The sequence below is a fragment of the Solanum stenotomum genome, chromosome 4 (assembly GCF_019186545.1).
Source record: "Solanum stenotomum isolate F172 chromosome 4, ASM1918654v1, whole genome shotgun sequence".
In the NCBI taxonomy this organism is placed as follows: Eukaryota; Viridiplantae; Streptophyta; class Magnoliopsida; order Solanales; family Solanaceae; genus Solanum; species Solanum stenotomum.
Genome location: NC_064285.1, coordinates 58340534 through 58368191, shown reverse-complemented (window position 1 = coordinate 58368191; position 27658 = coordinate 58340534). Strand labels below are relative to the sequence as shown.

Below are 27658 nucleotides of genomic sequence, written 5' to 3'. Positions count from 1 at the left end.
TTTACTCTGAAAGCATCCTCAAATCATTTACATCAACTTCATAAAAACATGCAATCTTCATTAATTTTTCTTTCATAATTTATAAGCTTCATCATGTGTTCATAGTCTAAAAATCACAGATCATGCATGGGTTCATATGAATTCTACTTAAAATCATGTAATTACTTCAATTCATGTATAAAAATATAGAAAACAATCAATTGACTCATAATTAAAAAGAACCCACGAAGATTGAATAAAACCCTAACTTTGAATTGAGAATATAATTTGTGAAATTTGAGATTTTAGGAACCTTATGGAGGAAAGGACTTCATAGTTAAATACTAACATACTTTAGTGATGAATGTCCACAATCAATGGTGAATTGAAGTTCTTGAAGTGAAACTCTTGCTTCTTCTTCCTTAGCTCTTGAGAGGATTTTAGGGGTGATCTTAGAGGACAATTTTTGAATTTGGTGAATGATTTAGAATTGATAGTATTAGGACTTAATTCACTTATATAGGCCTTGAAATAGTGTTTAAAACGATGTTGTTTAGGTACCAAACACTTTGAGGAAAGACTAAAATGACCTTAACTTAAAAGCTGATGGAGTCAACTAAAAGAAAGATTATGGTCTATACAAGGCCACACTAGCAGCATAGGGAACCGTCTAGGAGACCTCCTTCTTGACAGCACCTAAACGGTTGGGCTTGGTCCCCTAAATGGTCGGTCCACCTCTATACTAGTTGTTTAGGGGACCGTCCAGGTGACCTTGGGTCCTGAAAACCCTAAACGAGTAACCCACTTGCCTTAAACAACCAATGATGTCCTAACAAATTATTTAGGTTATCATGAAGGGTCTCTGTCCTGGTTTAGACTTGTGGACTTGCTCGTTATCTCACTTTTACCTTTCTGAAGCTCGAGGTGTTACAAAATCTCTCCCTTGGGAATATTGGTCCACGAATGGAACTCAACTAGCATGAAAAGAGTAGGAGAAAGACTAATAATCTAACAAGAATACAACTTCATCTAAATGCACATAACCAAGGAGAAACATCGACTCCAAACTAAAACAGATTCAAAACATTATTTCATAAGGCATACATGCAACTTAAACTCAAATGCACATATTCATGAAGCAATTAATTGAGCTAAATCATATCTTCAAAAAATTAGACTTTTCATGTGCATGCATACATAAGGAAACATGAGAATGACTAAGACACATGATATCAAAAAAATGAACCATGAGGAGCTAAATACCTCAAGCTAGAGCAGGCTTCCAAAAAGTTACTTCAGATTTCACTTAAGAATATCCGTTCAAAATTGATTTATTGCCTTTTTGTTTACCTTAAATCTGTTATAAATCATATTTAAAAAAATTTTCACTTATGAAAAAAGAGTCTTCTCAAATAATGCCAAGAAGATTATTTATAGGGAGTCAAACAATAGTTACATGATTTGTATTTATTATTGAAGCGGTGTATATTTACTAGAGATGACAAAGGAGAAACCTTCAAAAACAATTTTTTTTATTGAGGATACAAAATAGGAAGCTTGATCGGTACACAACCAATTTTGAATGAAGTCAAATAAGACCTAATGAAAGCCTTAAAGGGTGCAAAAATTAACAGTAACTATAAAAAATATGAAAATAATCGATCGATTCGATTAGTTTAATATTTTTTTTTAAAAAAAAACAAAACTAACTTGATTTACTCACTTTTTCTTCTCTCGAAAACATCATAAAATAAAAAATCATCTAAGTTCGGTCGTTTAGATATTTCGCGATATTTTAAATATAATAGACTAGACAAGATGAATTTTACTTTAAAATAACCAAGAAACCCATCAAACTTGATCAAGATTTGGATCAAACTTTTCAAATAAACCAATCAATGAATTGATTGAGCTTAATCTTTTTCCTAAAAAAATTAAAATTATGTTTTAATTTCTAAAAAGTCGATTGAGCTCTATCAACTTTTACTTAGAATCATGCTGTCTGCGAGACCTTGGCAACCCTGTGATGAAATCCATATTGATCATCTCACACTTCCACTCTGGAAGTTCTATCCTCTGAGCCAAACCACCGGGCATTTGGTGTTCAACTTTCACTTGTTGGCAATTTAGACACTTAGCAACAAACTCAGCAATGCCCTTCTTCATGCCATTCCACCAATAAACTTCACGCAAATCACGATACATCTTGGTGGAACCCGGATGAATAGAATATCTGGAGCTGTGATCTTCCTCCATAATCTTCTCTTGGAGTCCATCTACCATAGGTACACACAATCTACCTTGATATCTCAATGCACCATCTCCCCCTTGTTNAAAATGCAAAGAGGCTCACTACTGACTCTGGAGTGCTCAGCTGGATCAACGACGTGCAGGATGCTGATCCGGGGTACTTGTATCTGCATCATAAGACAATGCAGGCCAACTGGCATCAGTACATGGAATGTACGAGTATGTGAGCTGGAAAACTAAGCAACATAGGCTAGAAGGAAATTTGGAAGAAACTGAAAAGTTTACCTTGCTCAACTCAACTCAACCTGACTGACTTCTTTCAATATAAGACAATTTAAAACAAGTGCGATATAAAGAAAGACTGTTTAAAACATGCTATAAACTCTGTGTGTATACAAGGATACAATAAGCCTGAGATGTATATAGAAATACAATTGAATTGATGTATATAAAATTAAATAATTTATGTGTATAAAAATACAATAACTGTTGTGGGAGTTTCTCTAACCGACAACCATCACATAAGAGCTATAGTGATGATACATCGAACGACCTCACGCTGCCAGAGCATCTTATACCCGGCCAAAGGTATAAGACCTAAACTGCCTAATTGATCTACTAGTCTAACATGAAAAAGATTCCTCTAAAAAGTATGATCCTTTTCTACCCATGGTGGCTAACATGGTTCTATGGGGGCTGTGGATTCTTTGAACGCTCCCCCAATTCGGTGCTCGATACTACTCCCAAAAATGTACTGGCTCTTATGTTTTTAAAACATATGTCTTCCTGTTGATTGAGATAATTACTCAAAAAAACTATCCCGAAGGCTCTTTGGAAATCTCAATTCCCAACCTTGTTTAAATGTAAAAACATTACTTTAAAACTTCTTTGGGAATACATAGTTCCCTAATAACTTTGAGAAATGAACTCAACTTTAAACACTTTACTCAACTTGAAGCTTGAGACTCTTTACTTAGCTTGAAACTCTAAGCTCTTTGCTTGACTTGACACTTGAGTCTAAAAATAAAGTTAAAACGTTCAATAAAGACTCTTGAACAACCTTACAACTTGCTTAACTTCTAAGCTTAACTCTTAACTTCTAACTTCACTAGACTTCTAACTAACTCTCCTTGAATTGGAATTTTGGATTCAAGGTGTTTGATCACATGTTACGGATGAGTTCTTGACTTTTAGAAGTACCTTGGAGTGTTGGAAACAATTAGGAAACATAGGTATAATACCTAAGAACATGTATGAAAAAGTGGGGAATGAAGGTAACGGGAAGGATTGGCGTCCTTGGCGCTCTAACCGGAAACATATCACTCATCAACAAGAACTTCAACAACACAACCAACAACTTCAACAACCAAAAATAAANNAAACATAGGTATAATACCTAGGAACATGTATGAAAAAGTGGGGAATGAAGGTAACAGGAAGGATTGGCGTCCTTGGCGCTCTAAGAGGTGCGGGGCGCCAGCCCTCAACTTCAAAGGGGATTGCTGGGCACTCTGCCAGGCACCAGCCCTCAACTTCAAAGAGGACTGCTGGGCACTCTGCACTCTGCCAGGCGCCAGCCCTCAACTTCAAAGGGGCCTGCTGGGCACTCTGCACTCTGCCAGGCGCCAGCCCTCTACTTCAAAGATTTCAGCCCCAATCACTTAGAAACATAAAACCCCTCAACATACAATAGATTCAGCTCAAGAACACCACCGGAAACATATCCCTCATCAACAAGAACTTCAACAACACAACCAACAACTTCAACAACCAAAAATAAATCTTTTCTTGGAATTAAACACAAGTTGGTGTGTGGGGGTATGAACCAACCAACACTAATGATCATAAAATCCTTCAACATACAAGAGATTCAGCTCAAGAACACAACCAAATCATGTCCCAAATCAACAAGGGACTTCAACAACACAATTAACAATATCAACAACACAACCAATCTTTTCTCAATAATAAAACGAGTTTGGTGTGTGGGGGAAAGAATCAACCCATCACTATGAACTTACATACCTATTAGGGATCACCCCCGACGATTTCCACGACGATCTTTGACGGAAACTCTTCTTTCTCTCTTCTTCACTCAAGAACCCTAACTCTTACTCTTTTAAAATGGAACAAAAATGATCCACAATCAGCCTAACACAACAATATAACCTCAAAAGAAATGATTTGTGAAAAGACCAAAATGCCCTTAATTTTCCGGACGGACTCCCTGCCAACTGCCCAACTTTCAAAGGGCCTAACTCGCTCATACGAACTCGGAATCGAGCAAACTCGGTGGCGTTGGAAAGATCGTTCCAAGGGCTTTCCAAACATAACTGGAACTACTCCTGGCTCATCCTGAGCTAGGAGTTATGACTGCTCAAAGTTGGCTAAAAACTATTGATTTCCCACACTTAACCAAATTTCCAAGTTTTGAACTTAGCCAAATATCCAGATTCTGGACTTAGCCAAATTTCCAGATTCTGAACTTTTTTCCAAATGTGACTACTTCCAATTTCAAGCTTCTTCATATTCATTTTAAATTGTCGGATGTTACAATATCTCCCCCTTGGGAACATTTGTCCTCGAATGAGGTTACTCTTACAAGGCTAAGGGTGTAACATCAATTCAAACACCCAACAAGCAATCATGTAACAACAACAACAACATGCCCACTATAATTTAAAGAGCACTAAGAAAGAAATTAATACCTTGATCTGTGGATTCAAAGAGATACTTCATGTCTTCTTCGGCTTCCCAAGTAGCTTCCTCAACAAATTGGCTCTTCCAAAGGACCTTGACTGAGGCTACATCCTTTGTTCTCAACCTACGAACTTGCCGATCTAAAATTTGAACAGGAATCTCCTCATAAGATAAGTTATCCTTGATCCTAATACTTTCAGTTGGCAGGATCAATGAAGGATCGTCGATGCACTTCTTCAACATGGAGATGTGAAATACCGGATGGACCGTTGCTAGCTCCTGTGGTAGCTCCAACTCATAAGCTACATTGCCAACTCTCTTGACTNACATTGCCAATCCTCTTGGCTATGCGGTAAGGTCCAATATACCGGGGACTAAGTTTCCCCTTCTTACCAAACCTCATAACGCCTTTCATGGGTGAAACCTTCAAATATACCCAATCGTCTATTTCAAATTCTAACGCCCTTCTCCTAACATCGGTGTAGGATTTCTGACGACTTTGTGCCGTTTTCAACCTCTCTTGAATCACTTTCACCTTCTCCATAGCTTGGTGAACTAAATCTGGTCCTATCAACTGTGCTTCACCAACTTCAAACCATCCAATAGGAGATCTACATCTTCTCCCATAAAGAGCTTCATATGGAGCCATCTGGATGCTAGAGTGATAACTGTTGTTGTAGGCAAATTCAATTAGAGGTAGGTGATCATCCCAACTACCTTTGAAATCGATTACACAAGCCCTCAACACATCCTCTAAGGTCTGAATAGTGCGCTCTGCTTGCCCATCAGTTTGAGGGTGAAAGGCAGTACTTAAGTTCACCTTTGAACCCAAGCCCTTCTGAAAAGATTTCCAGAACTGTGCAGTAAACTGTGCACCTCTATCTGAAATAATGGAGATTGGGACTCCATGAAGTCTCACTATCTCTTGAACATACAACTTGGCATAATCTTCTGATGTATTGGTAGTCTTTACCGGTAGAAAATGAGCTGACTTTGTCATTCGGTCGACAATTACCCAAATAGAATCATGCTGTCTGCGAGACCTTGGCAACCCTGTGATGAAATCCATATTGATCATCTCCCACTTCCACTCTGGAAGTTCTATCCTCTAAGCCAAACCACTGGGTCTTTGGTGTTCAACTTTCATTTGTTGGCAATTTAGACACTTAGCAACAAACTCAGCAATGCCCTTCTTCATGCCATTCCACCAATAAACTTCACGCAAATCACGATACATCTTGGTGGAACCCAGATGAATAGAATATCTGGAGCTGTGATCTTCCTCCATAATCTTCTCTTGGAGTCCATCTACCATAGGTACACACAATCTACCTTGATATCTCAATGCACCATCTCCCCCTTGTTCAAAAGCTAATACTTTTTGCTTCTGAACATTTGCCTTCAACTCGAGCAAAATGGGATCTTGATCTTGCTTCTCTTTCACTTCTGACATTAATGACGACTCGGCCCCATTCGTCACCGCTATTCCTCCTTCTGCGGAATCTGTAAATCTGACTCCCAGGCATGCCAGTCTGTGCACATCTTTTGCTAACTCTCTCCTTCCTTCTTCAATATGGGCGGTGCTACCCATAGACAACCTGCTCAAAGAATCAGCAACAACATTAGCCTTACCTGGGTAGTAAAGAATACTCAGGTCATAATCCTTGAGTAACTCTAACCACCTCCTCTGTCTGAGATTAACCTTTTTCTGAGTAAGCACATATTGAAGGATCTTGTGATCAGTGAATATGTCGACATGCACACCATACAAGTAATGACGCCATATCTTCAAAGCAAATACTACAACGCCAATTCTAAGTCATGGGTTGGGTAGTTCTTCTCATGAACCTTTAACTGTCTGGAGGCATAAGCTATAACCTTGCCATTCTGCATTAAGACACAACCCAAACCAACTCTAGATGCATCACAATACACCACAAAACCTTGAGTACCTTCTGGTAGCGTCAAAATTGGAGCTGTAATCAATTTCTTTTTCAATTCCTGAAAGCTTTTCTCACAAGCTTCAGACCATTGGAATTTCACTGTCTTCTGAGTCAACTTGGTCAAAAGAGATGCAATAGTCAAGAACCCTTCAACAAACCTTCTATAATAGCTAGCCAAACCCAAGAAACTCCTAATTTCAGTTGGAGATGTGGGTCTAGGCCAATTCTGCACTGCCTCAATTTTCTGAGTATCAACTTTAATTCCATCACCGGACACAATGTGGCCTAGGAACGCCACATACTTAAGCCAAAACTCACACTTAGAGAACTTGGCATAAAACTCCTTGTCTTTCAAAGTCTGAAGAACTGTTCTGAGATGACTAGCATGATCTTCTTCATTCCTTGAATAGACTAGTATATCATCAATAAAGACAATAACAAACATATCTAAAAAAGGTTTAAAGACTCAATTCATCAAATCCATGAAAGCTGCCGGTGCATTGGTCAAACCAAATGACATGACCAAAAACTCATAATGACCATACCTGGTTCTGAAAGCTGTCTTTGGGATATCACATTCCCTTACCCTTAACTGATGATAGCCTGATTGGAGGTCAATCTTTGAAAAACAAGTGGCACCCTGAAGCTGATCGAAAAGATCATCAATCCTCGGAAGAGGGTACTTGTTCTTGATGGTAACCTTATTCAACTGGCGGTAGTCTATACACATTCTAAGGGAACCATCTTTCTTTCTCACAAACAAGACCGGAGCGCCCCAAGGCGAGACACTTGGTCAAATGAAACCCTTATCTAGGAGATCTTTCAACTGCTCTTTCAACTCTGCTGGTGTCATTCTATATGGCGGAATAGAGATATGACGAGTATCTGGAATGAGATCTATGCCGAAATCTATTTCTCTCGCAGGAGGAATTCCGGGTAGATCATCAGAAAAAACTTTTGGAAACTCTCTTACTATAAGAATTGACTGGAAATGAGGTATCTCAACACTAGAGTCATGAACTCGGACTAAGTGACAGATACAACCCTTCGAAACTAACTTTCTCGCCTTAAGGTACGAAATAAAACGACCCTTAGGCACTGCTGAACTGCTACTCCACTCTATGACTGGCTCATTCGGAAACTGAAACTTGACTGCTCGAGTTCTACAATCTATCGATGCATAACAAGCATGAAGCCAATCCATACCTAGAATGACATCAAAATCTACCATGTCTAACTCAACCAAATTAGCCATGGTGCTCTTGTGATTGATAAAAACAGGACAATCACGATAAACTCTTTTCGCTAGAATAGACTCCCCAACAGGTGTAGAAACACAAAAGGGTTCACAAAGTCCTTCAGGAAGAACCTCAAACTTATTTGCAACATAAGGAGTTACAAAAGATAAACTTGCTCCTGGATCTAGCAAAACATACACATCAAAAGCGAAGACCTTGATCATACCAGTGACAACATTTGGAGAATTCTCTTGCTCATGGCGACTGGTGATTGCATAAAGGTGGTTTGCTCCTCCACTGGTACTAAAAGTAGCTCCTCTAGGTGCCGTCCTGTCTGGGGGAACAACTGAAGAAGACTGTGCTTTATTGCCCCCATTACCCTGCCTATTCTTTGGACACTCTCACATGAAATGTCCATTCTGACCACACTTGAAACAACCAATGGAGCCCTCTCGACAAATACCTGAGTGGTTTCTACCACACTTGGCGCAAGCAGGAGGCTTACTACTCCCTTACGCCACACTACCCAAAGATTGTGCTGGTCTAGCCCTGAAGTCCTTCGAATTCTGAACATTAAATTCATCTTTGTATCTGGGTGCAGGTGCTCTAGCAGATGATGGAGCAGGTCCCTTTTGCCTTTGCTGAAAGGAGGAACGGTTTGAATTACCTCTCTGCTGCCCGGACTCGTTCCCGGTCTTAGCTCTCTTATTTCTGAACTCTTCTCTGTCCCTCAGCTTCTCTTCTTCAACCTATTGCACATAAACCATCAACCTTGATATGTCCATGTCCCCGATAAGCATTGCAGCCCTACCTTCCTTGCTCGACAACCGAGACAACCCAGCAACAAACAAGCTCATTCTTCTATTCCTCATGTCCGCAACCATCTCCGGAGCATAGCGGGATAATTGTGTGAACTTCAAACTGTACTCATGAACACTCAAGGACTCCTGCTTAAGTGTGAGGAACTCACGTACCTTGACCTCTCTCAATTCTCGAAGAAAGAAATGCCCCAAGAAAGCTTCCTCAAAACAGACCTAACTCGCAGGTGGAGCATTCTCAACTCTGCCCCTTTTCAACTGGTCGAACCAAGTTCTAGCAACATCCTTCAATTGATACGCAGCTAGTTCAACCCGCTCAATATCTGCCACATGCATCACATCAAAAATCTTCTTCAACTCCTCAATGAAGTTCTCTGGATCCTTAATAGTACTCGAACCCATGAAACTCGGAGGATTCATCCCCAAGAACTCACGAATCCTTGAAGTGTCAGCTCATTCATGTCGAGCTCCTCTTTGCTGACCAATTTGATTAGTCACAGCTTGACTCAGAATTCTAATTGCCTCTCTGAACTCGGCATTAGAAACTTCCCCTTGATCTTGCACTCCCGGGGCATAAGGTAACTCTTGCTCATCAACATAACATCTAGGAAGACGCCCTCTACCAACTCTTCGTGGAGGCATGATTATCTGAAAACACGCGCAAACACAAATTAGAAAGAAACTTTTTAGAGATCAACTCTAACGCATGAAATGAGTGTGAAAGAAATGAGAAATCTTCCTAAATGTTGCAGCCTCCCAATTATAGATGTGGCGCGCTTCACACCGATAACTAGAACTCTACAGACACGACTTCATAGACTCCCTAGGACTCTTGAACTATGTGCTCTGATACCAAGTTTGTCACTCCCCGAACCTACACCCTAGGCGGGACCGGCACCCGGAGACCATTTCTGGCCCCAAGCGAACCCTTGGCCTATCTTTCTTAACTCAGCGGAAACCTAACCTAACAGAATAACTCAATGCAATGCAATATTACAAAACAACTTAACTTATAAAATATGACCATAAAGGCAACTCGAATTTCAAAATAGAATATTTACATATATACATAGATGAGAGAATTAAAACTAACTGACTGACTGTCTGTCTATGAAGCCTCTAAAATACTGAGATGGATGTTGGGACAGACCCCGCAACATCCTAATAAAACAAAAACTAAGAACACAAAATAATTGAGTCCTCGGGAATGCAAAGAAGCTCACCACTGACTCTGGAGTGCTCAGTTGGATCAACGACGTGCAGGATGCTGATCCGGGGTACCTATATCTGCATCATAAGACGATGCAGACCAACTGGCATCAGTACATGAAATGTACGAGTATGCGAGCTGGAAAACTAAGCAACATAGGCTAGAAGGAAATTTGGAAGAAACTGAAAAGTTTACCTTGCTCAACTCAATTCAACCTGACTGACTTCTTTCAATATAAGACAATTTAAAACAAGTGTGATATAAAGAAAGACTGTTTAAAACATGTTATAAACTCTGTGTGTATACAAGGATACAATAAGTCTGAGATGTATATAGAAATACAATTGAACTGATGTATATAAAATACAATAATTTCTGTGTATAAAAATACAATAAGTGTTGTGGGAGTTTCTTTAACCGACAACCATTACATAAGAGCTATAGTGATGATATAGTGATCGACCTCACGCTGCCAGAGCATCTTATACCTGGCCAAAGGTATAAGACCTGAACTGCCTAATGGATCCACTAGTCTAATATGAAAAAGATTCATCTAAAAAGTATGATCCTTTTCTACCCATGGTGGCTAACATGGTTCTATGGGGGTTATGGGTTCTTTGAACGCTCCCCCAATTCGGTGCTCGATACTACTCCTAAAAATGTACTGACTCTTATGTTTTTAAAACATATGTCTTCCTGTTGATTGAGATAATTACTCAAAAAAAAACTATCCCGAAGGATCTTTGGAAATCTCAGTTTCCAACCTTGTTTAAATGTAAAGACATTTCTTTAAAACTTCTTTGGGAATACATAGTTCCCTAATAACTTTGAGAAATGAACTCAACTTTAAACTCTTTACTCAACTTGAAACTTGAGACTCTTTACTTAGCTTGAAACTCTAAGCTCTTTGCTTGACTTGACACTTAAGTCTAAAAATGAAGTTAAAACGTTCAATAAAGACTCTTGAACAACCTTACAACTTGCTTGACTTGCTTAACTTCTAAGCTTAACTCTTAACTTCTAACTTCACTTGACTTCTAACTAACTCTCCTTGAATTGGAATTTTGGATTCAAGGTGTTTGATCACATGTTACGGATGAGTTCTTGACTTTTAGAAGTACCTTGAAGTGTTGGAAACAATTAGGAAACATAGGTATAATACCTAGGAACATGTATGAAAAAGTGGGGAATGAAGGTAACAAGAAGGATTGGCGTCCTTGGCGCTCTAAGAGACGCGGGGCGCCAGCCCTCAACTTCAAAGGGGATTGCTGGGCACTCTGCCAGGCACCAGCCCTCAACTTCAAAGGGGACTGCTGGGCACTCTGCACTCTGCCAGGCGCCAGCCCTCAACTTCAAAGGGGATTGCTGGGCACTCTGCCAGGCGCCAGCCCTCAACTTCAAAGGGGCCCCAATCACTTAGAAACATAAAACCCCTCAACATACAATAGATTCAGCTCAAGAACACCATCGAAAACATATCCCTCATCAACAAGAACTTCAACAACACAACCAACAACTTCAACAACCAAAAATAAATCTTTTCTTGGAATTAAAAATGAGTTGGTCTGTGGGGGTATGAACCAACCAACACTAAGGATCATAAAATCCCTCAACATACAAGAGATTCAGCTCAAGAACACAACCAAATCATGTCCCAAATCAACAAGGGACTTCAACAACACAATTAACAATATCAACAACACAACCAATCTTTTCTCAATAATAAAACGAGTTTGGTGTGTGGGGGAAAGAATCAACCCATCACTATGAACTCACATACCTATTAGGGATCACCCCCGACGATTTCCACGACGATCTTTGACGGAAACTCCTTGATCTCCTCTTCTTCTTCTCTTCTTTCTCTCTTCTTCTCTTCTTCACTCAAGAACCCTAACTCTTACTCTTTTAAAATGGAACAAAAATGATCCACAATCAGCCTAACACAACAATATAACCTCAAAAGAAATGATTTGTGAAAAGACCAAAATGCCCTTAAATTTCCGGACGGACTCCCTGCCAACTGCCCAACTTTCAAAGGGCATAACTCGCTCATACGAACTCAGAATCGAGCAAACTCGGTGGCGTTGGAAAGATCGTTCCAAGGGCTTTCCAAACATAACTGGAACTACTCCTGGCTCATCCTGAGCTAGGAGTTATGACTGCTCAAAGTTGGCCAAAAACTATTGATTTCCCACACTTGACCAAATTTCCAGGTTTTGAATTTAGCCAAATTTCCAAATTCTGGACTTAGCCAAATTTTCAGATTCTGAACTTTTTTCAAGTGTGACTACTTCCAATTTCAAGCTTCTTCATATTCATTTTAAATTGTCGGATGTTACAAATCCAAAAGCCAATTATTTTTTACAATGTTTTTTGATAATCACTACTCCCTCAGTCCCATTTTATGTGACAATATTTGACTGGGCACGGAGTTTAAGAAATAAATGAAGACTTTAAAATGTTTACTAAATTGCCCCTTCAAAAAATAATCATATTAAAAAGTAGATTCATTTTTCTCTCTCATCATAAATGTATTGAAGTACTATCTTTAAGATTAAGTGAGACCAACAAGGATAAAAGAGGAATTGTACCTTTAAATACTTACTATTTAAGGAAATATGACATTCTTTTTGGAACTGACCAAATAGGAAATGGTGCACATAAAATGGAATGGAGGAAGTATTAATTTTAAGTTTATTATATTAATTGGATCAAAAGTGCTCCACTTTAACAGATATTATATCTAGAGAGGACCAAAATAGATCTACTCATAGATAACTCGAAAATCATTACTAAAAAAATGTAGAGTTAACAAAAGCAAACTTAAGACACGTGATACATTGATGAAACTATTTGATTTTTAATTAGATATATTAAATTTAATCGAAATTTAATGTTGCGGTGATTTAACAAGTGGCGTAAGAGCTGCGAATTTCATATGGACCGCGCAAATCAAAGGCTATTTTGGATAAGAAAAACTGACAAAGCAATGCAATGAATGCGTGCGCTTGAGAAATAGCAAGTAGAAGAACAGAGCTCCTCTATCAATGGGGATCCAAGCAAAACTAGTTGTGGAATCTCCTTTCTTCAACATCTCTCCTAATATTGTTAGCACTTTGGATAGCAATTCGAAGTTCAGTCATCGCTCATCCTTAAGGTTTCAGACAATAACCACTCGACGACGAGTTTCATTATCAACAGCAGCAGCAGCAACAACAACTCCGCCAGTACCACCACCACCACCCATTCAGGTTCATCTTTTTTTCCTTTTTCCTGATCTGAAATTATCCATAATCCAGAGCCTTAAATCGATCTATTGTTAAAAATAATCAGGATGAGCAAAGAAAGCCACCGGATCTTCAATCACTTATGAGGAGGTTCTGGAAGGTTGCTGTACCGTATTGGTCCTCTGATGATAAAGTTCAGGCGAGATGGCAGTTGGCTGCTGTTTTTGCCCTTACTTTAGGAACCACTGGTATTAGCGTTGGCTTCAGTTTCCTCGGCCGTGACTTTTATAATGCACTTGCCAGTACGAATTCTTTCCCGAGTTTTTCCTTTTTTTGTTGGTTTCGTTTAAGAATTTGTTGTACTAATTATTGGATTGATCTAACTTTGCGAAGACAAAGACCAAGAACAGTTCACCAAACAACTGTTATACTATCTTGCTGGTTTTGCTGGTGGTATCCCGGTGAGCTCATTGCTCCATATTTTTTAGGTATAGCTCCTCGTAGACTTTTGCAAATTTTTCGCAACCTAGTTTGGATACTTGGCATTCTGTTTCATTGTAAACGACACAGTGGTGATAGTATAGATTAAAAGAGTATCAAGTCATCAGTAAAAAGTATACCTTGAAACTTTCTCCGGAAGGACCACTACCTTTTATCACACTATATATATGCATGTGTACTTAACGGAATGAGGTCTTGTGACCTTTACTTCCCTGCCACCAATTTTCTATTTTCTTTTATAGTACATTTTCTAGTTTTTGAGCTTTATGTATTTTGCAGTTTTTCGTGTTGAGAGATTATGCGCGAGAGAAGTTATCTTTAAGGTGGAGATCTTGGATGACGAGTTATTACATGGAACGGTATCTGAAGAATAAGACATTTTACAAAATTCAGTCTCAGTCTACCATCGATAATCCAGATCAGCGAATTGTTGACGATTTAAGTTCCTTTACAGGAACAGCTCTCTCATTTTCATTGACACTCTTCAATGCTGCTATAGACTTAATATCTTTTAGCAATATCTTGTTCGGTATCTACCCACCACTTTTTGGGGTGCTTCTTGCATATTCACTTGGTGGAACAGCTCTCAGCGTCTTCCTTGGGAAGGTGCTTGTTCTGTTTTCATATTTCTGTTGAACCTCAAACTAATACATCATTTGGAGAACTTCTAAGTTGCAAGACATGTTTCTGAATTCTACAAATGATGGGAATTGTGGTTTATTCAGGGATTGGTGAGCCTCAACTTTTTGCAAGAGAAGAAAGAAGCAGATTTCCGCTATGGTCTAGTGCGCGTTCGAGAAAATGCTGAATCAATTGCATTTTATGGAGGGGAAGAGAATGAGATGCAACTACTGTTAAGTCGTTTCAGAAGCGCTTTTGAAAACCTGAATGTACGGAGACCTTAACAGTTTGTTTGGTGCTACACCTCTCTCAGTTTTTGCCTGCATTGAAGCATATCATGTCACATTTGTGATTCAACAGTTGTTCCTATATTACTTCTGTTGCAAAAAGTTGTTTTATGTCACACACTGAATAATGGGTTGTCTGAGGACCAATATTATTATTAGGTGAAGAAGTTGTAAGTTCTTTTCTTTTTGATCTCAGTTTGTCTAAACTTATATAACCTTGTTGGGAGTAAGTTCCATTTTGTTTAACATGAAAAAATTGAGAGTAACGTCCATATTTGTAAAAATTGAGACTCTTCACAGTCAATCCCCACCCAGCATTTATCAACTATTAATACATCTATTCTGTTGTTCTCAACATTATTACATCTATCAACTATGCTTCACTCCCGAACTAATTGGGAGTTGTATGAATCCTCTGTAATGTTTCTTCTCTATCTGGGCACACGGATGCTTCCAAGTTTTTCTTCAGCAAAAGGATGCATTCTGATTTCTTGTCACCATATTGACCCTTTAATTGCCTTGTGCTTTTGCCAGCTAGGATTTTTTTTCTAAGTAGATCACATTTTCAAGGGTAGTTTAGAATCTTTTAAAGGATGCGCTGTGATGCAGGCAAAGGAGTGATCTATTTGAGTTGTGTCTTTATATGAGATTTGCAATCTCATCATCTCTAATTAATCAGAAGCAAAAAAACTAACTCCATATACCTTATCTTAGTATTCCCTTTGAACGTTATTGACTTTCTTTCATACATGTTGATGCATTTCGAAAATGTTTAGTGCTGTATGTTCTTTAATTATATATTTGTTTTCTTAGTGAATTTCAAAATTGATTCTCTTGCTTTTGATAATTTGGCAGCAATTGTTGATATCTTCTAGAAATCTGGATTTCTTCACCAGTGGCTACCGCTATCTTATTCAAATTCTTCCTGCCGCAGTTGTTGCACCTATGTACTTCTCTGGAAAAATCGAGTTTGGGGTTATTAATCAATCCGTGTCCGCTTTCAATCATATTCTTGGTGATTTCTCTCTCATTGTCTATCAGTTTCAGGCTTTAAGTGCCTTTTCAGCCGTCATTGACCGACTAGGTATGTTATTTCTGGATGGTGCATTCTTCTCTAAGTACATGGAAAAGGTTTACTGAATATACTGTTATTAAATGTAATCCCTTAGAGGAGCATCTGCCGATCCATTTTGTTGGAGGGAGGGAATATACGTGAATAACTGGCAATGTGGAGGATCTTGACTTTTTCTTGGCTGATGTGACGTGACGTGACTTTGTTTTGATTACACAGGGTTTACATTCTGCATAGTTTATTTTGCTGTGTTGATTGTCTGACCAACCCAATTAGCATCTCAAGTGCCTAATGTTACTAGTTTTTTCTGTTAGTGCCAAAAGGGATTGTTTTAGACCTAGACTCTGACCTTTGGAATTGCCAAAATTTGTATTACTTGTAGGCTTTTTATAGATGTCGGATAACATGGGATTAAGTTACTTGAGAAACTTGACCTTCTCATAAGAGAGGTCTTTCCTTACTTTCTTGTCACCCACAAAAAATTATCATACATCCTACATGAGACTGTTGAAATGTGACATTTGTCTTGGTCGTTTCTAACTACCCTTGGGGTTGGGTGGGTCACATGATTTATGACGATTTAATCGATAAGGGTTGAAATGAGACAGGCAAAAATGGAAGGATGGATATTGATGATTCATATAGTTGATCCCAGCTTCTTTTTCTGGGATTGAGGCGTTCTTTTTTTCTGGTTGATGAGGCTTTAGCCTGTCCCAGCTGCGTAGAACCAAAACAGTTGGGGTTATAAGGGTTAAAAGCTAGTTGGTTGCAGATTTTGAATCAATGTGTTTTATGTTTTTGCAACTCCTGCTTGGGCAAGGACTATGATACTATATCCATTTTATATTATGAACTTCTTGTTTTCCTACCACAATTTCCCTAGTTGTTTTTTGATCTGTACTTGTGTGTTTTTTCTTTTCACAAGTAAGATATGTTATTCCACCGAAGTAGCACCAAGAAGGTTCTAAGTACTGATGATGCAAAAGCTCAATGTCCCTTTATAAATGAAGGGAGAGGGATTGTGATAGAGCGATAACTTCATATACATCTATTTTTTTCACCATAAACCAGAAAGAATAGGTACTTGTTCTATGAGTGTGAATATGGACATCTTTACCTCAAAATATCTTTGATTTCTCTCTAGCCAACCCAAAATGCTAGTTGCAATTCTATCCCAACGTTTCTTTTCTGCTCCATTCGTCTTGTTTTCTCAGGCATTTCTGTTATTTTTTTTTTGAGAAAAGGGTAAATTTGGTTTCACACAAAAAATTCATCATCCAAAAAATGATGAATTGGAAACTTACATCCCAGAGTGTGGTGAGCAGCACCCCCATTTGGGTACTTTTACAAGTTTCCTTTAAAATCAACTAAATCTACTGTCCTCCCTACCAACTCTTGTTTACACCAAAAAAATAGAAGGCTTATACACTTCATCTTAATCTTCTGTATGTTGATTTTCTGATCTTCAAAACACCTATCATTCCTTTCTCTCCACGGAGTCCACCATATACAAGCTGGTATTGTCTTCCACCAATCTTCTTGTCTCCCTCTTTTGCCTACTCCTGACCAGTGATTCATCAACTCCAAGGTTGTCTTGGTCATCAATCTGCTAACTCCTAATGGCTAATATGCACAAGAAACGGTTCCATAGGCTTGTGGCAGTATTGCAATGTAGAAACAAATGACTGTTGACTTCTGCTTTCTGTTCACACATAAAACATTTAGAAAAAATCTGCCATCCTCTTTTTTGTAGTGCTTCATTGGTGAGGCCAGCTTTCCTGCATACTAGCCAACTAAAACAAGTCACTTAGGGTGGACTTTTGGCGTTCCATATTGCTTTCCAATGCCCTGTGTCTGTGTCTGTTGCTATCTGGTTAGAATTGAGGTCCCAGTAGCAAGACCTTGACTGTGAACTGGCCTTTGCTGTGTAGTTTCTAGATTGGTCATTAGTTCTTTTTTCTTGTGTTTGTCTTAAGTGATAAAGTAATCTTTGTAGCCCAAAGTTCTTTTCTGCTCCATTTTGTCTTGTTTTCTCAAACATTTCTGTTATTAATTTTTTTTTTTCGTGTTATTAAGTGACGAAGTAATCTTAGACGTTAAAGTTACCAAACAGTCCATTTTTTTTAATATCCATTGCGATTTGAAGATTGATTCTTCTCAAATGTGATATTTCAATTAAGAACACATCTATGTATTCAAGTTATGCTCTTCAAGTTTGAATTTATGTTCTATTGTTTTGTAACGGCAACATATAATCTTATTGAAGCCATTTATTTCTGCCTTTTTATTATTTTATCTAGGGGAAAGACTCAAATATACCATCGAACTTTGAGAAAAAGCTTATCTATGCCATTCGTTAAAAGTTGGGCTCATTTATGCCACTGCCGTTCAACAAAGTGCATAGTCATCTCATTATTTTTTAATGGTCCGGTTTGATGGTTTTAAACCATTTTTCCATGTGGGCTCTTATTAGAGGTTCACGCCACCAAAATTAATGGAGGCACTGTTGGTACTGCCGCGGCTCCAGAAAAATGGATTCGCTGGAGATCCACTCATTGGCACCACTACATGGACAGAGTTTGAGGCTAAATCATGGAATGCAGATGTAATCTCCTGTAGAATTGAAGACGATGAGGAGTTTTACCCTCCAAGAGAATCTTTAGATGGCAGAGAAAGTTTGATTGGAACTGGATCGGCGTCACGTATGGCTTTTACCTCCATTGAGGTGAAGAGTTTTGGTGGGTCGAGCTCATCTTCTTCATACTCATCTTCCAGTTCCGCTTCGGGCTCACCAGTTAGGTCTTTATCACTGAGCATTTCTCTGCTGGTGAGTTTAAGTCCAAAAAATTCACAGTCGAAGTCATTGGATCTACTTGTTGTTCATACTGCTCCGCCACCTCAGAATCCTTATCCTCCGTCTCTTCTACTAGCAGATTTTGTGCCGATATTGGTCATCAACGGGGAATCTGATTCACCATCTCCTCCTAGTTCATCATCTCCAAAGAGATACCCAAGCAGAAGTATTGATACTGGTGGGAATAATTAATATTGGCTGGTTAAATTTTGGTGACGTGGACCTCTGATAAGAGGCCACACGGAAAAAATGGTTTTGCAAAATCATCAAACCAGAGCGTTAAAAAATAATGGCATGAATGGGCACTTTGTTGAACGACTGTGGCATAGGTGAGCCCAACTTTTAACGGATAGCATAGATGAGCCTTTTCTCAAAGTTCAATAGCATATTTGAGCCTTTTCCCTTATATCTGTACTAGGCAAAGGTACAAAAAATTGATAGCGTTGCCAGCTTTCTTTCGATCTAAAGCAGAAAGTGGATGCCTTCAATTCTGGGAATGCAAAATGATGACATTAACGATGTTAATAATGTGGCTAACTGCTTTTAATTAGCAATTTAGGACCATTTGGTGGGGAAGTCTTATATTAAGAATTGAGGACTAGTGCTGAGGAAAATGCCTAGTAAATCAGACTTTATGCTTGAATCCAAGAAGAAATATTGAATCATTACTGGGATTGCACATAGCATGGTTATGATGTACTATGAAGATAATATGGGAATAGGAAAACTAAAATGTTTGAATAAAAGAAGCTGAGCTCGTAAGGTCTTCAGTAGTTAATATATATAAACTATAATTGCTTGCCACTATAAGATGCTTGAGAGAGGATGTTAAATACAATCTCTTGTCTCTTGTCATATTATGTTATAAGTTCAATGACTTTTCAATTGTTTCTTCCCTGAAATTTTATTTTCTTCAACTTTGTTTCTTCTTTTAGTTTCCCCAGTTTTGCTATTTCCGTCTCACATGACCCACTGCCCTAAAGCAGTAATAAGCATTCAGCAAACCATTTTGACACCATTAAAATGTGCAGGTGAATTTGATGATGTTTTGGATAGCAACAACAAAAAAGGTGATCAAGACTCCAAGGAAAAGATCCAACTTAACTTTTGCTTAATAAGTTCTTCCAATGGGCTACACTCAAATGGATCTATGCCTCTTTCCAAGCGTGTAAAATTACTTCATGTTGAACACTTGACTGTACAGACACCAAGTGAAGCAACTCTAATTAAGGACTTGTCTTTTGAGATTTTTGAGAAGGATCACTTGCTGGTGAGTTCTGACATGTCTACTTTCAGCTTTTATGTCATTTGTTGCTTTATTAGGGAAAGGAAAAATTGTACTGTTAATGGCAATTAATATATTAAGAGGAGGGGAGGCCTAGGGTGATGCATATTTACACATCACAGGCAGAATGCAAGTCCTGAAGCATGGCGTATAAGGTCAACAAATTTGTTTGTTAATATTCCATCCTGTCTTTAAAGCAATAGTCTAGGACTCTGCGACTTGCTTAAGGTAATGAGTGATCCTTTGCTATTTTTTGTTCTACCATTAAGAGAAGAATTGTAAGACCTAATCAAGCTACACACCATATTCATCTGCACCTAAAAGGAATTTGGTAAGCAAGAGATTATTTTTACAAAATTATAGATACAATGATTGATTTAACCATCTAGACATATGATGTGCACATAATACTATTCAAAGTCTCCAACTTCTTAATTAACAATATAATATATGAACAATACAATATATTATACATGGGAGAAGTTGAAAAAAATGTTTTATGGGAAAGAAGTGGACAATCTATGGTATAAAGCGTGCATAGGCGTTCTTGGGGTGTATTGAGCAAATAGCTCAAGGTGTAAAACGTGCATGGAACAAATACTCCAGTTTTAGAGGCGTTTCCCCCTTTGACAGCCGGGGTGTTTATCAGCTTCCTTGCCCCTAGACGAATACCAATCTCCCTTTCAAATGTTTCTGCTAATGGTTCTTTTAACAGGTTACAGGACCAAGTGGAAGTGGTAAAACTTCATTGCTGAGAGTGATAGCTGGTCTTTGGAGTTTCGGGAATGGAGCAATTACAGTTTATGTCAGACCTAGAGGAGACCTGGAAATGCTGCACTCTCCAGATGTAGTTTCTTATCAAGTGACTTCAACTAATGAGACCATAGGGGATTCCACAGGACGTAGAAAGTTTGAAGGTGTAATTTTTCTTCCTCAAAAACCATATATGGTTTTGGGAACCCTTCGACAACAGTTGCTGTATCCTACATGGACCGAAGATTCAGATAACTTGTCAGATGATGCTAAACAAAGTGGTATGACATCTTATGAGCCATAGCTTAACATCATTTTCTTATGCCATTGTTACGCCTTATAAGTTCTCAGTCTCATTACAGGTTGTCATTCCTCATATGGCTCTTCTTTGTTGGCACTTGCTGCTTAGTTATGCGTTGATTCACTTCTTTTGGCTCTTATACAATGTGAACTGCTTTATATCCGATTCCTAAATATACTTGCATGTAGATTTCTATGTGGTGTCCCCTGTCGTTTTACCTGTTGGAAGAATGCTATTTAAAGATTCTGTGTGGTGAAATTTCTCCAACTGACAATATACAGATTCTGTGCCATTCTTGATGCGTGCACGGGATGCAAGGTGTGTGAATGAAAGATCAAAGAAGCCTACATCAGAGGATCTACTACAAGTTCTCAATGATGTATCCCTTGGACACTTGTTATCTCGTTTTGACGGCCTAGATTCAACACATGAGTGGTCGAGCGTTCTTTCCCTTGGTGAGCAACAGCGCCTTGCCTTTGGCCGCTTATTGCTTTCAAAACCAACTTTGGCTCTGTTGGATGAGTCTACTAGTGCTCTTGATGAAGCCAATGAGGTAATTTAATGATTTGCAGATGCTATTTTGTTTGCTGTCCTATTTTGTAGTTCATTTAGTCATGTGGATTGCATTGATTCAGATTTCAGATTAGTACACTTCACTTTTCTCAGGTATAGGTCTCTGTCCATACAGGCTGGAATCATATACAAATAAATCTTGCTAGTCACTAGTCGGTACAGGCTTAATAAGTCACAAAGTTTAAAGTACCTCATTCCAACGTTCTAAAAAGGGGAGTTGGTAACTCGCGAGCTTGCCTTGGTGTGAGGCAAGCTCGAAGTGCCCGAGACAACTATGGGAAGTAAAAGTCTAATTGGCTAATGCTAGCATAGGTCGGACATTTGCCTAGTAAATGCATGCTCCCTGGGGAGACTGTTTAATCTGTTTCCTGCACTAATCTTAATTTTTTAAAAAGAAAGAAGATATTTGACTAATATAATATATTTGTATTTATATCTTTTCTAAAGAATATAATTCTCAGTGGTTTGTAAAATAGTGACTTAATATGAATTTTATATATTTGCTATTTTTAAATTTAGTTTTATTTCTTAGTACATAAAAAAAAGAAGTTGTGGGCTTACGCTCCGTTCTTAAGGCTAACATTCCACTCCATGATAGGTAAAACACTCCACCTCCTCTTGTCCTTTGAAATGCTGCTAGGTCTGTTAAGCTTTGAAATTTACTATCTGAAGCAATGTAAGGTTCAAAATGCACTTCAATTGTAGTCAACATTCGAAAATCATTTTATCTTCTGCAGTAACATATGAAACCTCAAATTTTACCATATGAACATCTGTTGCTATCTCTCCTCTCAAAACATTGGACTTTGTTTCGACAATCAAATGACATATCCAATTCTTGACTCCATTTATTATTTCTTGTTTCCTTCCGTTTGCTTCTAAATAACTGGAGATGATAGAAAAACCTTTGTTGTACTTTGTCTCTGCAGGCACGTCTATATCAGCTAATCCAAGCTGCAGGAATCACGTATATAAGTATTGGCCACCGTAGAACCCTCTACAAATACCATAAAAAGGTCTTACACGTATCTACTGCTGATAGTACAAGTACCCAACAGAATTGGAGCTTTAAGGATGTAGAGGAGGACCCAATATACGATTTTTCGAAGCAGTAATTCATGCAAATAATTTTTTCCTTTAGTACATGATACTAATGCTTGGATGCTAATAGGATTCCACTCTGCTCATGAGGAAGTTTCCCAGAATTTCATCTTGACTATGCTGTTACTGTATGGTCAATGGGGATTGGGGACTGGACATGGACGTTATTACTGAATGCAGTACAACTTTTGAGAAGTACTTGATGAATGTATCCCAAAATGTCATTTCAACTTCTTCATACAATTAAGAAACGTATGAAATCATATGATACACATTTTCTGTTTTCTATATAGTTCGTGTTCTATATTAATTATATTGATGACTGGTTAAAAAAATAGGTAAATCTTATAGAAAAGCAAACCAAAAAAGATTTAACAGAGTGGATGAGAAAGAGCCTCAAGCTGCCAGACTATAGACACATTAACAAATTCACCACACAAGTGAATGTAATAATCAACGAAAAGGAGAACATGACTGGCTAAATGTAATAACTTTTGAAGGAGAATGAGAATTCTTGTAGCCAAAAAGAACGAAAGAATATGGTATTCTTATTGAAAAAAGACCTCTAAATCAATGGATGGTTTCCCCGTGGTGGCATGTTGTTTTGTGGATAACTGAAGGGATCCCCGAATGGGTTGGAAGATCCCATGTACCACGTTTGTTGAGAATATTGGCCTTGATATTGATGATGTACCATCAACATGTTTTGTTGTGGTCGCTGCTGCTGCTGCATCATGTATTGTTGTTGCATCATTTGGTATTGTTGTTGTTGCTGCGCCATCATTTGTACGCTTGTTGGAGGGGCTATGTGGTTTGACATTGCAAAAGGGTCATTGTGATTGACTGAACTCTGTCCAGGCATTTCATACCCATACCCATATCCTGCACTATACCCTGCTTGTTGCAGCTGTATTTGCCTCCTAGATGCATCATCCTGATACAAGCTGTCAAGTAATAGCTTGTCGAATCCCCCAGCCTGATAAAAAAGCCATGGTAAAGTAACGATGATATCAATATGCATAGTTCTGGGAGTTTGGCGGAATTATGACTAAAGAGGACATACCAATTCTTTATCTGGTGTGATATGGCTTCTATTGTTACTCGGTTCTGTAAGAAGAGCCAGTTCCCATCCTGATGTTTTTCCGGTTTCACCCATCTGATTATTAGCTGATGGATTTTCTTTGCCTGTATAATATTTCAAATACATCAACTCAAAATTGTCTGTATAATAGAATCACCCTCTTGCTTAAGACAAGTTGTGTCTATTACCAGGTGGAACGATTGCAAGAGCCAATGCATTGCTTTCCTCTAATTCTGCAACTCTTGGATCCACTTCATTCAAGCCCTGTCCACAAAGATTAACAATGTGTTCTGAGCAAGACTATTACACACGAAAAAAGGGGACACGAGCCATGAACAAAGATTTGATCTGTCCCCAGTGAATTCGAAATGCATACCAGCAAATCAACAGGTTCTTCTGTTGATATCAGTGGTGGTGTTTCTTCCTTTTTAGGTACTGTTTCCTCTTGTGCTTCAGTATGTTTTACTTCACTAATTTTAGCTTCTGGAACTTTGTTTTCACTTGCCTCAGGGACAATTTCTTCAGGCTTTTCAGGTTTCTGCTTGATTTCGCGATACTCCTGCAGGTAACAAAGGCAAACACTATAACCAAATTGGTGAAGGTAAAGTTCAAATATATGTGACCAAATTGGTAAAGTTAAGTTCTCACCAGCCTGTTATTTGGCATTGAATCTGTCTGAGGTGCTTCTCTAATGTATTCCTCCATGGTTACCAGAAACGATGCAGGAGGCTGCAAATTAAAGATCAAGAATGAAGAGAGATCAAGTGAAGATTGTACATTATCCAAAAAGGTGACAAAAAGACCTGTTTCAATGTAGGAAACTGAAAGGTACGCGCTACATCCAAGCCTCTGCAGAAGTCATAAAAATGAGCGAGATGTTCAGCCTACATTAAGTGGAGAAAAAAAAAAGAAGAAACTTAGATATCTTATATCATATCTGTAAAAAGTAAGAACATCCAAAAGAAATGAATTTTTATCAACCTGTTGTCCAGCTCTTTTGTATATACTGAGAGCTTTTATAGCGTCAGGCTTTGACATCTCAAAAAACTGCAGGAACATGAAGTAGCAAGTTAAGTTCAGAAAGAGCACTGGTTAATGAGGTAGAGATATCGAAGAGACAAGGAACATCATACATAGTCGACAAGATTGATTATTCCATCATTGATTGCACAATATATCTTGAAACTTTCCTTCAACACCTACAAAAAGAACAATTAGAGGTTCATAAGTTGATGAACATAATAACAAGTTTCCGACATGGTCCATTTCTTGAGGTGGTAAAAGTAGTATTTCTATACCAAAGCCAAGGCATACTGAATGAGAAAGTTATAGCAAGCTCCTCCTTCAGGCTGCAAAATTCACCAGAGATCAGAGAATTGGAATAACAATGAGTTTATCGCGGCTATAACAGCAAAGGTTGTTACTACCTGGCAACCAGTTAAGCGATAAAGAAGTTGTTGTAATGCTGGGAGCTGCTCTAAAAGTTCTTCTCCATTCAAAAGCCTAGTTCTACAATGCACCTGATGTGAAACTCAGGTTATGTACATTGTTTTCACTATGTATCTTACATGAAAAAGAGAATATATATGCAAATGTCTGACAAAATGCACCTTGTTTATTCCAACTGAAGGTTTGCTTGATCTTTCTGCAACAATATCATTTTTCATTGTCCTAAAACACTCTAGTCTTTCCTCCAGAAAGAGCGCATATGTACGTACCCAAGCTGAGCAATCCCAACCTGTGTTTAAAACACAATACAATTACAATACTATGAGTAAGCTTGAAATTGTGGTTGTATAGGCCTTTAACTTGGCCTCAGCTGGAATCTATGCCCTCCAACTTTGGTTGTGTACAAGTAGACACTTAAACTCCTATAAAGTTGAACAAGTAGACACATGAGTCCTACATGACATAAACATGTAGGACACCATGTAGGATGTGAATTGCTATATAGAACATGTGTGTCTACTGGTTCAACTCTGTACAAGTTTAAGTTCCTACTTGTGGACACCCAGAGTTGGAGCGCATATAGATGTCAGACGAGGTCAAGCAGTTAAGGACATGTTTATGTTTTATGCCGGTTATATATCAACTTTTCACCCTACTTATAAACATGAAAACAGGACAGACAACAAGATTACCAAGATGACTTGAATCATCCTTGAAGTTTGATAGTTGAAAAATATGCCCTCTCTGAGAGCAACGCAATAGTTCCTCCTTGAATGAAGGATCACCTTCTCGCAACACCCTATGAATAACAATCAATGTCTTTATGACAACCTGAAAAATATTGGATGAAAATGAGATTAGATATAGAGACGACATGATCATTGAGGATATTCATGAAGTTGATCTCATATTGCTTGGGATCGAGGCATAGTTATCATTGTTTACGATTCAATAAATAATACTAGTTAAGTAAATCAGTTTAGAAAACTTACAATCCAATTTCGTGTCTTTGACAATCGTTTAGAAAGTGCATGAATGCAATAGGCAACATCTGCTCTTGGGCATGTAATTGATGTTGCCACAATAATTCCTGAAATGTTAAGAAATAACCATATTTTTGTTATCTCCGGTATTTAGAATAGTAAACCAGAAACGATTAATATGCCCATGATAGGAGAAAGAGATATTAATATTACTATATAGGCAAACAATATTACAAATGTAAGTCCCATTTTGGATGTGTATATCTAGTTGATCACAAATATATGAATTTGGCAAATTAAAAGAACATAAACAAGAGATCTTGAATTATATATAAATAAAACTTTGGAGAGGAATGTTTCAATAAACTCACTTGCAATATGTCTTTCTTTTGGAGGGCTCTCAACATGATTTGTTGCTTTAACAATAGCAATATCTAAATCCTTCAATTGAAAACAAGAAATTAAAAGATCATCCATCTAGAAATACATGACATTGATTTAGCATAGCTTTATGCACGTTCTGAAAATATTTTTTTTTTTATGTATATATTTGCGAACCTTGAATTCGCTTTTGACCTTGGCTAAGCCAACCTTTGTTGAATCTTTAAGCTTCCCATATGCTTTTCTAATTTTCTCCATTCAAAATGATTTTTTTTTCTATTTTGGAAAATCAAAATCACTTTTTGGATCAAAAGAGATATAGAGATAAAATAGATAAAGGAGGAGGTTTCTTTATTCTAATTCTAATTTATTAATTTTTTTTCTCTGGAAATCACATATTGCATGACACATACTTTCTCCCTTTAAAACTGATTTCTTATGATGGTTATATGCATGGTTTCTGTTTTCAATAATGAAGTTGCATGAAAGGAGGGTTGTAAAATGAAAATCGTTTGGTGAATATTGAATATCATCTCATTGAGTGCATTTTGGTCTTTTTCTTTTATAAAGTTTACTTATTTACAATTAATTCATTTTATTAATAATTAAAACACTTGATGACAGTCAGGTTATTTTGCTTGATCATTTCTATTCCACCATACCATATAGGATGTCATCAACAGAGTTAAAGTAACAATTACAAGACTTAATAAGCAAGGGGTTCATTATACCTAATGTCTTCCTTGGGTAACTACTGTTTTATTTGTGAAGACAAACAATGAGCCTATGTGGATGTGTATTAACTATCGACATTTAAACAATGTGATAACAAATAATGAATATCTATTATTGTGCATTGATAAATTATTTGACCTAAAAAAAGAAAATTTTAAAATTTGAAATATTCTTCGGAAATAATTTTTTTTTAAAAATAATTGACGGGAGGTGGTGGGTAAGGGGGTAGAGATAGCATAAAAAATGAAAAATTTTAAATATTTTTTAATTTTTTTTTGACTGGCGGTAGAGGAGGAGGGGGAGGGGGGGGGGGGGG

At 37.8% G+C, this 27658-nt stretch overlaps 3 protein-coding genes and 2 long non-coding RNA genes across 5 annotated transcripts; 4 read left to right on the top strand and 1 right to left on the bottom strand.

Annotated features, from left to right (window-relative positions):
• The first annotated feature begins 13111 nt into the window (after positions 1–13111).
• Positions 13112–23036, top strand: LOC125861699 (ABC transporter D family member 2, chloroplastic). The gene is made up of 10 exons (XM_049541548.1): positions 13112–13389; positions 13472–13667; positions 13759–13826; positions 14146–14472; positions 14592–14756; positions 15630–15858; positions 19732–19970; positions 20701–21019; positions 21321–21592; positions 22542–23036. Exons 1-10 carry the CDS (start codon positions 13186–13188, stop codon positions 22725–22727), a joined length of 2205 nt encoding a protein of 734 aa, XP_049397505.1. The 5' UTR covers positions 13112–13185; the 3' UTR covers positions 22728–23036.
• LOC125861701 (uncharacterized) lies at positions 18184–18988 on the top strand. The gene is made up of 2 exons (XM_049541550.1): positions 18184–18673; positions 18780–18988. Exons 1-2 carry the CDS (start codon positions 18341–18343, stop codon positions 18927–18929), a joined length of 483 nt encoding a protein of 160 aa, XP_049397507.1. The 5' UTR covers positions 18184–18340; the 3' UTR covers positions 18930–18988.
• Positions 23037–23139: 103 nt separating the features above from the next.
• On the bottom strand, positions 23140–26897 carry LOC125861700 (putative clathrin assembly protein At5g57200). Its single transcript, XM_049541549.1, has 15 exons — positions 26785–26897; positions 26598–26667; positions 26236–26333; positions 25936–26074; positions 25405–25532; positions 25222–25314; positions 25093–25143; positions 24928–24993; positions 24776–24841; positions 24598–24678; positions 24443–24523; positions 24171–24353; positions 23983–24058; positions 23777–23898; positions 23140–23689 (listed from the first exon to the last, which is right to left on the bottom strand). Exons 1-15 carry the CDS (start codon positions 26863–26865, stop codon positions 23279–23281), a joined length of 1746 nt encoding a protein of 581 aa, XP_049397506.1. The 5' UTR covers positions 26866–26897; the 3' UTR covers positions 23140–23278.
• On the top strand, positions 24047–25064 carry LOC125861702 (uncharacterized). The gene is made up of 4 exons (XR_007445975.1): positions 24047–24226; positions 24320–24395; positions 24431–24740; positions 24848–25064. It is a non-coding gene; the product is annotated as an uncharacterized LOC125861702 (long non-coding RNA).
• Positions 25097–25565, top strand: LOC125861703 (uncharacterized). Its single transcript, XR_007445976.1, has 2 exons — positions 25097–25330; positions 25425–25565. It is a non-coding gene; the product is annotated as an uncharacterized LOC125861703 (long non-coding RNA).
• Positions 26898–27658: the final 761 nt, after the last annotated feature.

Excerpts from the sequence above, each read along its gene's own strand:
- LOC125861699 (XM_049541548.1), top strand. The coding sequence starts at position 13,186 with ATGGGGATCCAAGCAAAACTAGTTGTGGAATCTCCTTTCTTCAACATC. Across the intron at positions 13,390-13,471 it reads CACCACCACCACCCATTCAG|GATGAGCAAAGAAAGCCACC; the intron begins GTTCATCTTTTT and ends AAAAATAATCAG. Across the intron at positions 15,859-19,731 it reads AGCCGTCATTGACCGACTAG|GTGAATTTGATGATGTTTTG; the intron begins GTATGTTATTTC and ends TAAAATGTGCAG.
- LOC125861701 (XM_049541550.1), top strand. The coding sequence starts at position 18,341 with ATGGAGGCACTGTTGGTACTGCCGCGGCTCCAGAAAAATGGATTCGCT. Across the intron at positions 18,674-18,779 it reads CACTGAGCATTTCTCTGCTG|ATTTTGTGCCGATATTGGTC; the intron begins GTGAGTTTAAGT and ends TTCTACTAGCAG.
- LOC125861700 (XM_049541549.1), bottom strand. The coding sequence starts at position 26,865 with ATGGAGAAAATTAGAAAAGCATATGGGAAGCTTAAAGATTCAACAAAG. Across the intron at positions 25,533-25,935 it reads GGATGATTCAAGTCATCTTG|GTTGGGATTGCTCAGCTTGG; the intron begins GTAATCTTGTTG and ends TTTTAAACACAG. Across the intron at positions 25,315-25,404 it reads CTTCAGTTGGAATAAACAAG|GTGCATTGTAGAACTAGGCT; the intron begins GTGCATTTTGTC and ends GTTTCACATCAG.